This window comes from Rattus rattus, chromosome 2 (assembly GCF_011064425.1).
Source record: "Rattus rattus isolate New Zealand chromosome 2, Rrattus_CSIRO_v1, whole genome shotgun sequence".
Taxonomy (NCBI): domain Eukaryota; kingdom Metazoa; phylum Chordata; class Mammalia; order Rodentia; family Muridae; genus Rattus; species Rattus rattus.
In genome coordinates, this window is record NC_046155.1 from 224864333 (window position 1) to 224877834 (window position 13502).

At 41.1% G+C, this 13502-nt stretch overlaps 1 protein-coding gene across 1 annotated transcript in view; it reads left to right on the forward strand.

The window, feature by feature from the left end:
• Positions 1-13502, forward strand: part of Utrn (utrophin) — a 593945-nt gene that overhangs the window by 528560 nt on the left and 51883 nt on the right. The window contains 2 exon segments of the mRNA XM_032894978.1: positions 4690-4751; positions 6511-6585. Of these exon segments, the coding sequence (XP_032750869.1) occupies positions 4690-4751; positions 6511-6585 (137 nt within the window).

The window sequence follows — 13502 nt, forward strand, 5'->3', positions numbered from 1 at the left end:
GATGTATCGTTACAGTTATGGTTGTGTGTGTGTGTGTGTGTGTGTGTGTGTGTGTATTTGGCAGTAGAATTGTTTTTTTGAGGAGATCAGTTTTATTGTGAGAAGAGCTGATAATATAGCACTTTTTTTTTTTCTCTTTTAATCATTGGTGGGGAATTGGCCATTGCTGGTATCAGTGATTTTCATTTTCAATTAAGGGAGTTAAGGAAGGCAGGTAGAGGAGGGAATGCTGTGGATTTGGGAGTAGGGAGATAGAATCTAGCGGTTTCTAATTTTTCAGTCAAGTGTGAGATGAAGGCAAGATAATATTGGGAAAGGAAGCTTCCTTTTGGATAAGCAAGGAGAAGGACGAAGGCAGGGGTCTGTGATCTTGGAGTTTAGGGACACTGGTTCACTTCTCAGTAGGCAGGCATTCGGAGCTTGGAATCAGATATTTAAAGTAGAAACCGTCTGGATGTTGACTGATTTTCCTCCGTATTCAACCACAGCTGCTTCCATTCAGAAAAGGCAAAGTAATTGAGCAGCTCCAGGCCCGGGATTTGCCAGGGGCGAGAGGGAAGGCAGAGTGATAAAAGTTGTTTGTAGTGATTATAATGATGGACTCTGGGCTCAAATCTGGACGGATTCATCAAGAAATATTTTTAAAAAACCATAATTCTGCAAATCCACTTCCATATCAAGAGTTCAGGCTTAAACCAGACCATCTGTGTTCAGATCTCTATTCTGTCCCCAGCCTGAGTCCCTCAGCAAGTTATCTAAGTGCCTTCTTTCCACTGTCCCCTCCCACATCTGAAAACCATGATCAGAGTCCCCTAAGTCACAAGTAGCATCATAATGTGGACTGAGCTTTTCACATACAGAAAAGTCCAGTTTGCTCACTGGAATGTTATCCTATTAATATTTCTTGGTTCCCAATATCTACTCCTTAACCTATTTCACTAAAACATATAGAATATGTAAGCCATGCCTTAATGTAATATTATCCCATTACTTAATAATATTATGTATCCCAACCCAGCCTTTTATCTTTTTCTTTGCTCAGCAAGGAAGAAATCTTTCTGCCCCTGTGATTATCCTGACAGTGGCAACATATGTAGTTGCTTCTCTTCTCCTTGTGCTTGTGGTGAATCAGATGCCTTTAGTGTTTGCGCTAGTGTGCCTTTGTATTTACGATCAGAGGGAAACAGTAAATAGCAAATGCTGGGAAATGCTGTTCAGTGTGAAACTGGATACAGAATAGCAGGTAGGTGTATGTAGCTCTTTGGCAGCCTTTGGTTAAATGAAATACCATCTGATCTGTTTTTCCTGGTGGGAGGGGTTGTGATGCATCTTTACTAAGCTCAAAGAGGCTTTAAACTTCTCTTCCCACAGCAGTAGTTTGCCCAGAAATCCGTATATTTCTTATTTGTCTATCAAAGAAGACAACAAAGAAAGATTATGTAGTCGATTGGTTCATGGCCTCTTTGCAGTGTAAGGGGTACAGCATTTTTAATTTCATTTGTTCATATACTTTCTTATATGATTTGCATTTTACTTTCTATGGCATGTGAAAGTAAATGTGAGTGTCACAGGTTACCTAGTAGACTTTTCCTCATCAAAGGCTTCAACAGTTTTGCTGTTGTTTCTCCTATGGAGGCAAACCCGAGATAGCTGGCTACCTGGAGAGAGCTCACTACTCTTGCTATTCTTTGCTTCATGAGATTTCTGAACCTAAACGTCCATTTAGATATTTAAATCTTCATTTGATTCTGGGACATCTTCCTGGACCAGGTGCAACTTTGAAGCAGGGTTTTGGGTATCCTGCCTTCTAGTATGGCAGGATAGTTTCTCTGGAGTGCTGTGGTTAGCTCCTCTTCCTACCAGCCTTGAGGTTGCTTAGAAGATAGGCAGATATGCCGCTATTATTTTGAGGGAAAACATTATTTTGCTTCTGTTTCACTTGCCTGCTCTGGGCGAGCTGGAAGTGTTATGGTAAGAGTTTCCTGCTCTAAGGAGTCTGCAGCTGTTCAAATACTTAGCTTTTGCATTTCATATGGATTTTGTTCTGACCCCCTTTCTCCACTTAAAAAGGAAAGAAAGAAAGAGAGGAAGAAAGGAAGGAAGGAAGAATGAAAGAAAGAAAGAAAATGCTGCTCCCTCTAAATTGTTGTTGTGTAAACCACAGCTTCACTTTTGTAACCAGAGGCTGTGTTTACTTTGAGCCTTTGCAGTTCTGCCTAATGAATCAACCGGTATTGAATTCACAAAGGAGACTCCCCGCCCCTCCCTCCATCTGTTTGCCAAATGTGTGTGTTCCTTGGGCTCCCAGGATGCAGTGCCATCAGCATAGAACCGTTGGTAGCTAGCGTGCTTTAGAATTCTCAACTGTTTGCCTAACTGTTTGCACTTATGGCCACTTAGGATTGTCCAAGGGGAAGGTCCACATCTATAGTTGTAGAGAATGCGTATGTAATATTTAAGCATGAAGTCTGACTCTGCATTACTGGGAGCTCTAGTTTAGCCTGTGAGCCTTGGTTTGTCTTGGTATCTTTGGATGAGATGGGTATCTTCGGACAATAGTGCTGTGACCAGGACCGAAATTGCTTTGGGAAAAAAAGAGAGAGAGAAAAATATCAACTGAGTCTTGGATGTCTAAGATTAGGTACCCATGATAGCAGGATGGAATGGTACTATGCTTTCACTACACTATTCTTAAACTCTTACTGGTGGCTGAGAGATGTGTTTCTGCCAAGCTCATGGCCATATATGAACAGCCATTCTTGTAGGCCAGACATCTGCTTGCCTGTGATCTTTAGGGCAGTATGGGTAGTTAGAGGATAGAATAGTTTTGTTATTACCATTCAAGTCATATAGCTTAGAAACTTGTCCCTTTCTCTGGAGAACTATTAAGTTATTACAGAATAGGAGAGGAAAGGCAGATGGCTTTTCAGTGGGTACTAAACATATTCCCCTTCATAGAACGATTCTATTTGTCTAGACTCTTAGGTTCCACTGGACATCAGGACATCTTACCAACAGAGTCAATTCAAACATAAACTTTGGTTGGCTTGCTGCACTTATTTCGAAACCCATTTTCTCTGAATTTTCTCAGGGCATTCTATTACCCAAGTATACATAACAATGACTCTGTTCCTTGCCCAGATTGCAAGCTACTTTTTTGGTGCATCATGTAAGTTATAAAAGCATGGATTTCTCTTAAATTTATTTTTATGAATATTTTATTACCATTTCTCATGTTCTGTGCTATTTCATATAGCTTACTAAACAGTTTCTTAAGAATTAAGGGTCATCCCTGAAGTCTTTTGAGAACTATTAGATGTTATTACTCTGTTATGGCCTAGATAAGGGACTGTAAACTATTTTTAAATATAAGGCTACTAACCCATCAAAGTTAAGCGCATTTTTAACTCATAAAACACACATAGACATATGCATGTGTGTACAGACACACACACAGACACACACACAGACACACACATACACACACAGACACACACACAGACATACACACACACCTAATTTGTGCCCTACCATTATTTGTTTTACTATTATTTATTTACATTATTATTTATCTATTCCTGTAAAATTTCCATCTAACTAATTTCAAATAAAGAATAGGGACCATACATAAAATTATTCACTTCCGAAAATAATAGCACTGGTTATTGAATAAAGCTAGGAAGGATGGAGCTAGAGTTTCAAAATCACAAGAGAAAGGCACTTCGCTAAGGAGAAGCTGGGCACTTAGCTAGGGAGAGGAGAGCTAGCACGTGAACTAGGAGGAAGAGAACCAGGGTTAACAAGCAGAGGAGACTCAGTGGATGGCAAGGTGAGCACATGTTATTCAGACTTAGAGTCTTCATTTCTCTGGTTTTAGAATTTTGATTAGGGCTTTTAAAGTGTGGTAACTCTTCAGAATGCAGCAACTCATTACAGCCCTTCTGCTGTCAAAGTGTTTGCTCAGAATGGAAAGCCACCATCTGCCTTACAAGGTAGAGATTATTCCAGATTTCATAGTCTACACTGAATTGGCCACACCCTATTCAGGGCCTGAGCATCCCTGGCAGTCATCCCTTATGTCTGTGCTTTAGGTTGTAGTTGCAATTGGTTTTCTGATACAGAAAGCGGAATTGTATCTGTCTTTTCCTAATGCGGCTACACAAACGAAATTGGTTATTTGGAGTGTTTTTTGTATGTATATGTGTCTGTGTGGCATGCATGTTTATGCATGTTCCCATGCATGTGGGAAAAGTGTGTGTGTGTGTGTGTGTGTGTGTGTGTGTGTGTGTATGTACATATATGGAGGTCACAGGCCTTTTATTCATCTACACCTTATATATTGGGGCAGAGTACCTCACTTGAACCCAGAGCTCACCAAAGTCTAGCGTGTCAGTTTGCTCCAGACATCCCCTGCCTCTCTCTCGTGTACTGGGGTTATAGATGAGTTTCCAAACCCACGCAGGATTCACAGGGTAAAGGAGTCTAAATTTTCATACCTCTTTACCCCCAAAGCTGTCTATTATTCATACCTTGAATATTGAGAACAATTGAGCACCAGATTTCCAAGTGATCCATAATGGAGATATTTTTTTGCATACTTTTGAAATCTATTCGGGATTGTAGAAGACTGTAGCTTATGTTGTATTTTGTAGTATATTGTTTATACTTACATTTTTGTTTTCTCCCCAGCCATCAAACACAGACAACCTGTTGGGATCATCCTAAAATGACTGAACTCTTTCAATCCCTTGGTGAGTGCCGCTGTATTTATGAACGGGCCTTGGTGAGTGTTGCTGTTTAGTTCTGATAGCCAGGAACTGTATCTTCAAAAAAGATACTCAGCTGCTCACCTTTTCCTCTTCTATGGATGGAAGAATCATGCTGTGTCATGAGAAGACAGTGCCACGACATACTGCAAGAGTCCTGAAATCTAAAGGCAGTTGAACTCCTAAGATGAGCACACAAAACAAGACTGAGATTTGGAAGCGTACCAGCCAAAATGACTTTATTTGCCAGCAGAGACCTGTTGTAGGTCTTACCTCTGTCATATTGGCTCATCTTATAGTTCAGCTTTTCACAGTAAAGAAAAGGAAAACATAGAAACAATATAGTCACCTTAAATTTCCTGTTTTAAAGCATTTTGTTTTCTATATGGGAAAGTTTTCTCAAATTAGCTTACTTAACTTTCAAGTCATAAACTAAACTAATTTTGACAAGGAAAACAAAGGGCTCTGCGTTTATCAGTAGGCAGTGACTTTTAGCTGATTGGTGAGATGGCCTCCATCGGGTTGACTGTGGTCACTGAAGTTTAGTCCTTGAGAAACTGAGGTGATGCTGAGGGAAGAAATAGCATTCTGTGCTCTGCTCCTTCCTGTTTTAAGACCAGGCACCCACACTAGTTTTTCTCTTTATACACTGGGCTCCTTCAGGTACTCTCCCTTGGTAGTTGAGTCTGCAGACGAAAAGCAAGAGGAAAAATCACTGCTTTGCTTCATATAGAGATTGAGATGGGGACTGGGGGACAGTGATCTTCGAGTTTCCTTCCAACTCTGTTAGTCTCTGCTAATCTATCTTTAGGGAAGAGAGAAAGAAATTACAATATTCACTGGTTCCAAGATAGGAATGCTGATTATTTTCATAGATCTGGTTGTTTTAACCACCTCTGTGAACGGAATGAGGAAGCAAATGGATCAGGGTAGACAGAGCATAGAAGAACAGCCCCATGAGTACTGGGATGAGCTGGCAGATGATAGAAAACTAATCGCCCTAGGAAGCAAATGACTCTGAAGGAGAAACCCTGTTAGCTGAGCAGTCTGGTAGTCCCCAGTTGTAATGGTACCTCCTTTTCCCCCATAGGGCAGAAGGTCATCCCCTTCCCGCCCCTGTCCCTGTGCTCATGACTTCCACTGGCCATGGCTGACACTCCCACAACACAAGACGACAGGCTGTATAGGAAAGCAGTGCAAAATTAGTGGATCAAAGCTAGCTTTGTGTTATGAATGAGAAATGAAAAGTAGGAAAATGTTCTACTTGTGTATGGTATAGGTTTGATGAAGACAGGTAGTCTGATTAAACGAAGAGAGATGTTCTACTGGTAAATAGAATGAGGGAGAAGCCAGCGTGGGTGCCCAGGTTCTGCCCAACTTCTATGCATATCATTCTTTTCCTCCAAGGGGAGGACATGATATGTGACTCGTAGCTTCAAATGAGGAAAAAGTCAAAGTGACCTCTGTTTTATGACTTGTTTGGGGAAAGTGACGTCCAAGCTCCGTGATTTGTTCAGGGAAAGAGATTCTGAGTTTTCTGTATAAGACTGTTTTACAGTGTCTCCCAATATGGTATGAACAATCATTTGATTATATTTATAGATTGATGTGAAATTGAAGATTTTTTCTACTGTGAACACATACATTTTTCTACGATCCAAAATAAGCAAATATGTTCATTCTTGGCATTCCAGATAAGTTAAATAATGAGCAGGCATTTAACTCGTTCTCTCTTTTTTTTCAGGTGATCTGAATAATGTACGTTTCTCTGCCTACCGCACAGCCATCAAAATCCGAAGGCTGCAGAAAGCACTATGCTGTGAGTTACTGCACTAACCAAAGCACCTTGTTTTGGGGTGGGTGGGTGACTTTGTCGTTATTGGTGTTAAGACAAAGACAAATGAAGAGGCTGGTGCATTTGCAGAGTCAATCTGACTTTCAGTGCCCCTCATTCAAGGAGGTAGCCACATTTCTACCCATGCTTCATGATTGGAGCCATCAGTGTGCACTGGCAAAACGGATGAGCATTGCCACTTACAATCAGAGTACAAAATAAATCAAAACACAGGAAAACACTGTTGAGAATTATACTGCCACCCAGTTTTAAAAGATGAAGCCACTGAATCATAGTATGTTGTTGCCTAGTAAGTCCTTATTGTCCACTTCAAACTGTAGGGTCCCAAGCTGTTTGACTCAGTACAGTCATGAGAGAGAGAACTGTGAAGCAGTCACATTGCCGATTTGTCTGGGAACTGAAACCACAGAAATGATAGAAAATTCTGTTTTCCTTTAAATATGACAGAACTTATTTCGTGTCATTAATGGAATCTTCCCTGTGGAGGGCATGTTCATGAGATATTCTATGGTCGTTATTTTAACCAAAGGTTATTTTTATGCCAAGAGTATCAAAAAGTAAGCAAACGTGTATTCTTGTAAATAGAGTATTGATTTAGGCTTTCTGGATTCTATCTCTGCTTGGATTATTGACCCGACCCAAACAACATTTAAGCCTTGCTAGATACTATTATGCAAAGTAATATTTGCGAGTACTTTAAAGATTAAAAGATTTGGGAAATTCCATATATGCTTGTTTTCTACTCTTTATTAAGAGCTGCTGTCTGTCTGGGTAGCTCAGTAAAGCTTTGAAAACCACCCTCAGAAAAATGGTATGTTAGGGATAAAAAAACTGTGCTTTTTTAAAAAATAATTATTGATTGGTTTATGAGGCGTCCCATATGGAAGAAGTACTTGTTGTACCTGACTTCTGTTCCTGGATCTAATGGTAGAAGGAGAGGACCAACTCCTGTACGTTGTTCTCTGAGTCCTGTGTACTCACACTTGTCACCTCTCTCTCTCTCTCTCTCTCTCTCTCTCTCTCTCTCTCTCTCTCTCTCTCTCTCTCTCTCTCTCTCACACACACACACACACACACACACACACACACACACACACTAAATACTAAAGAAAATAGAATTTCAAGAGCTGCATATAAGTTACGGATACATTTTAAGTTGTTGGGTGAGCAGAGTTGAATAAAGGGAGATGTGCAGTCACTGAGGGAAGGTAAGAGTCGTGCTACATAAGAAAGGCCTAAGTTCCTTTTGGATGATGAGAAGTCTAACAGGCCAAGAAACAGCAACATAGAAGCCATAGTAAGGAAGGATGAGGTGACCACAAGTCTTATGTTAGCCCCACAGGCTAAAAGGTAGTCAGCAAGTTGTATATAATTACAGCACATGTTCCAGAATGATCTGTTCAAAACATGGGAGCCCTCGCACTCTGGTTAGAGATCTGTGTACTGAACGGGATAGGAAGCAGACTGTGAATGGAAGACATGTTGTCTATCTCCTTAGTGTGTTTGTAGTGATAATAGTTTTGAATCCAGCTAGACTGTCTTTTTGGGCCTATTGGGTTATAAATGAGGGCAGATAACCCAGGCATGGACTTTCCACTGGCCAAAGACTGTTTTGTGTCACAGTGAACATGCTAACACTCGTATGTACCTGGGTAGAGAACCCTGTTTATAAACTTATGGTGTGGTTTGGTGTTTTCTCTTACTCCTGAAGGAAGATCCCTCTCTCTTTGGATCGTGTTCAAACCCAAGAGGAGCAGAAGAGAGACTTCTCCAGTCTCTGAGCTAAAAGATATTTTATAATGTACAGTGAACAATGTCCCCAGTTTGTGTAAGCTTAAATATCTTAAGGGATCTCCTGACAGCCACTAGCTTGTACCTTCCCACTGCCTCAGGACACCACAGGGCTTCAGCCTGGGGCCTCTATACTACTTGTCACATTTACCTGTTTGAGCAGGTCAACTCTTTCCTCTCTCAAATTCTGTTTACTTGAAATGCCTTGGCTCATCTTCTGTAAGGCTGCCGTCTTTTATTCCTTCCCGATGCTTTCTAAATTTTACCTCTTCTTCAAGTTATGCGCTGAGCCCACCTGTTTCTAATTTCCCCAGCATTTTTACAATGGCCTGAAACTGCTGTTTTTCACTTGCTTGCCTGGAATAATAGTTGTGTGTCGGGAGGTTGTCCTGTCTCTACTACACGCAGTGGCTTTGAGGTCATGGTCACCTCTCATTCTGGCTTGTCTGCACTCAGCATAGTGACCTCTTGCCAGCACAGAGAGAGAGCGCATTTGTCTTTATTCTGCCAGTCCTCATTTGTTTGGTTCCAAGAACACTCAGGCGATAGAGGAAGGCAAGAGACTCATTCCAGCTTGCGGAGGGCTCGAATTCAGGGAGAACAACGCTGGTGGACGGAATGTTCTTGCTTTCAGGAGATTGCCCTCCCCTTAGAGTGCAGGGCCCTTTGCCTGACCTGTATCTGTTCTCTATCTCCATACTTCCTCTATTTTGCTCCCAACAGTTCAAGTCGATGACTGGCCTAGCAGATTATATCCAGTTTCTCCTGCCTAAAAGCTCTGGGTCCAGCTCTCCACATTTGCAGACTTCCCATTTCTAGTGTGTGCTGTCCCTTGGTTCTCAGACTGCCAGCTGTGGTTTAATAACATGGCTCCTCTTCCCTCATTCCTGGTGTGTGTGTGTGTGTGTGTGTGTGTGTGTGAACCTCTCTCTCTATATATATATATATATATATAATATATATATATTATATATATAGATATAGATAGATAGAGAGATAGATGAGAGATAGAGAGATAGAGATAGATAGATAGATAGATAGATAATTTGTATATTGACTAAAAGACTTTTTGTAGCAAGACATGGCAGAGAAGTAAAAGGAAACACTAGCCAAGTGTATGCCAGTGTCCTTGCATAACAGATATAAAAGCCACCTTGGATTTAGGCATGTGGACACTGATCTGAGATAAGGACATGTGGGCTAGACGCAGCATATCAAATGCTTGGATACAGGTCAGAGAGTATCATCCAGTGTATCGTGGTGACTGAGCTAACTCAGTATCCACAGAGTTCCTTAAAGTCCATTTAGATTACTTCAGGGTTCATTTAAAAAACTTTGTCTTGAAATTTCTGATTTGGAGGTATTATTAACTATCACTAGCATTACTTATCAAGAGAGTATCTTACTATATAGCTCAGATGACCTGGAACTCACTATGTAGCCCAGACTGGCCTAGACCTTGCATTCCTCCTGTTGTTACTTGTGTAGTTCTAGAAAAATGAAATGTGGGCTGGAGAGACAGCTCAGCGGTTAAGAGCACTGACTGCTCTTTCAGAGGTCCTGAGTTCAAATCCCAGCAACCACACGGTGGCTCACAACCATCTGTAATGGGATCTGATGCCCTCTTCTGGTGTGTCTGAACACAGCTACAGTGTACTCATTGTAAATAAATCTAAAAATATGTTTTAAAAAAAAAAGAAATGTTTGACAACTTGAAACCATTTCTAATTTCTTTAGTATTTTGATCCCCATGGTATTGGCTTTAAAGTTTGGATAATTTTTCTGTGTACAGCCATTTTCTGCTTTGAGACAGTCAAAAGATGCTGTCAGGTAGAGGGGATGTTTGCTAAATAGTATTTCAGCATGAAGAGAAGAGGGGATAGGATGGGTAGCTGGTTCTTGCCAATGATGACTGAGCCCACTGCAAGGGAAGATTCACAGGATTGCCTGAGGGGTGGCTGGTTTGCCTAGGGATTGGTGGTCGGTGAATTGTAAAGGATGAAAGATAGAAGGTCCTAGGACAGCTTAAGAGTCATAGACCAGATTTCAGGAGAAAGTAAGGTTTTGATTTGGAATGTGGCAAGGTAGAAGTTTCTGAAAGCGAATGGTCATAACTCTTGAGCAGGGGACAGAGCAATGGGAACAGGCTGATGTTCACCAGGAGACAAGAGGCAGGAAAGGGAATCTGGAACCATCTAAAGAGATGTTGTGTGGTGAAACGTAGGAGGCATCATCTTGCAGATTAAAACTCCAAGCCTGAAAGCTGGAGTGCAGAAGTGTTTCCCAGTGGCTGAGGAAGAGGATGTGGCTGGGTGCTAAGAAGGCTGGAGTACACAGCCAAGACCTGGAGAGAGGCCCGAAGCCCCAGGTCAGGTACTCAACAGTGTGACAGTTCCTACCCCCCAGGACAGGGCATGATGGTGTCTCTCTTTTTGACTCCCCGTGCTTCATATGTGAGAAATTTAGAAAAGTCTGTAACTTGCTTGGAAAACGAATTGCCTGTTTGTTCCATTTACCGCATGGCTGAGCTGTCATTTCTCTCCCTCTGAAGAGAACAAATCATAATTTCCTGTGATTTAAATGTAGTCTGTTGCTTTAAAAGGTTCCGAAATGTGACATGCTTCAGGAAGACGTCTGCTTGGCTTAGGCACTAAGTCCAAGTGTCAGAGTAAATCACTGGAAATTGAAGACACGATCATTTGTGGGATGTGGCAAATTACTGTCTGAGTCCCAGAGTGGATAACAAGGGAGGCTTTTCTGAACTGAGTGAAGGGTGGACTGATCCTGGAATGATGTTTTTGCAATTTGTTCTAATGTGCCTGTGTGTTCTGCGGCTGGCAATAATTAGTGTTGGAATTCAGAAATCTTAACATTTTGGCAGTAATCGAATATATTTCTTTGTGTCTGTGAAGAACTGTGCTTCTCCGTCTACTGTCCTTTATTAAGCAAGTCCCTTTGTCAGATGCTGTAGAAAGTGGGTTTTCCTACTGCTATCCTGAGGTTTAGAATCGAAAATAATTTATAGTACCAAGAAATAGGTCAAAAGATAATGAAAAATCTAGATGATTCTCAGGTCACTTATTCCTGCTTTGTTTGGCACTATTTCCAGCTCATGGAATGCTTATGCAAATTATTTTTGCTAGCAGTGATATTGTTGACACCTAAAAGAAAAGGACTGGCCTCTTACTCAGAATTATTACGGCTGCTGTGCTCAATTCTTTTTATGAAGTCTTCCCTTTTGAGTTATGGTAGAAGTTGTATTTGTCTATGTAATTTTAACATACTTCTTTTCTACGGTAGTCAAATTGGAAAAAAAAAATGTCGTTCAAACAGTCGGCACGGACACATTTCACAAATGTACTTAAAATTTAAAATTAGCAGTCAGTCAGTAGCTACAAGTACACAGATACAAAAGAAGTTGTCACTTCGTTTCGGTTAACTGTTGAACGATGTCATGTTGAAGGCTGGCGATCGTTTACTTATTAGGGAAGGAAGAAGTGGTTGCTTACATGTTAGAAGTTCCACTTAGATGTTTTTCAGTGCTAAAAAGACTGGAACATGGAGACGAAGCAGGCCTTTTTACGTAACGGCCATTTCCATGAGAAAACTTTCAACTAGTGCCTGTCTGCTATTTCCCATGTCTGTACGTCAGACTCGGGTCATTTCCACACTCAGTAAGTGGATAGTAGTTTGATGGTCTGCTTGGTTCTGTTTGCAGCTTGCTAAGGACTAACCGAAAGTTAATTTTAAAGAACAGCCTCTTTTATTGGGTGGGGGCTTTGTGTGCAGTTAGTTAGCTTCCTCAGTAAGACCACGGGCCACCATGCGTCACTCTTCACACCAGCTGCCATCTGTTTTCTCTAGTGGACTCCTGGAGTAACTTGAATTCTGCCTTTTCTACAGCAGTATCTCTTCCCGGAAGCTACTGCTATTGGATATCTCCCCCTTCCTTGCTTTCCTGGATCTCTTGTATCTCATCTATCTTATCTTTCAAGGACTATTTCAAAATTTACCTTCTAGAGAGTCTTTTCAAGCTGTGCTTTGACCTTATCCAAACATCTAAAATCTGAATACCACAGTATCCGAAGCTTATGTTTGCTGACACGGTTCCGGAATTGCGTGCCTGACCTTTTGTGATGAATCTACAGTAAAAATGCAGTCACATCAAAAATACTTTATGAGGGGCTAGAGAGATGACTCAGGAAAATGCTGCTCTTTTGGAAGAACTGGGTTCGGTTCCCAGCACCCACTGATCACTCCAGCTCCAGACCCTCAAGGACATCTGCATTCACATGGCATACAGAGATACAGAGACACAGACATAAACATCCTTCTTTCAAAATACTTTTGGTTTCACATACATAATGCGTATATGAAACATAGATGATGCTCCTGTTAGATTTGAGTGCCATCCACAGCAGCTGCATAAAATAGCTGAGTCTATGCACACATTACAAAACCACCGTGAAGGTAGAAGGTGAAGAAAGTAAAAATACAAAGTGCTTCCCCTATTGCATGTCCAACCGCGAGTTTGTAGCTTGTGTCAGCTCTCGCAGAACGCTGTCCATTCTTCTCTCAGGTGTTTTCCTTCTTCCTGTTGGAAGTATAACCAGTGCTTCTTAAGAAAGAGCTCCTTGCACACCCTACAGGCTCAAGCGCTGGCCTTACCCTCCATCTGGGCTTTACACATGAAGAATAAAGACAGAAACAAACAAATACATGAAGGCCAGTGACCTGTGAACCAGTAGGAATCCATCTTAGCTACAAGTCATCTGAAAGGCAACTTGGGAAGTAGGCCTGATTTCGGCCAATTCTGGTTGTTCAGAATAATTCTGATTTGACTCTTTTCAGGTGTTAGAGAGCTGTTACTTTTCTATGAAATATGGTTCTTTTATTTGTTTGCTTCTTAAAAATAAAAACTAGTTCCAGCCACCTTTTAATGTCATTATATACATTTTTAAATACTGTTAAGGAAAGGTTAGCTTGACAGTGGTATGCGGAATAACTGGTTGATAGGCCATAATTATATAATTACAGGTTATAATTAGAACTAAGGTTGGTGTCTGATGTTGTGACTGTAGATAACACAA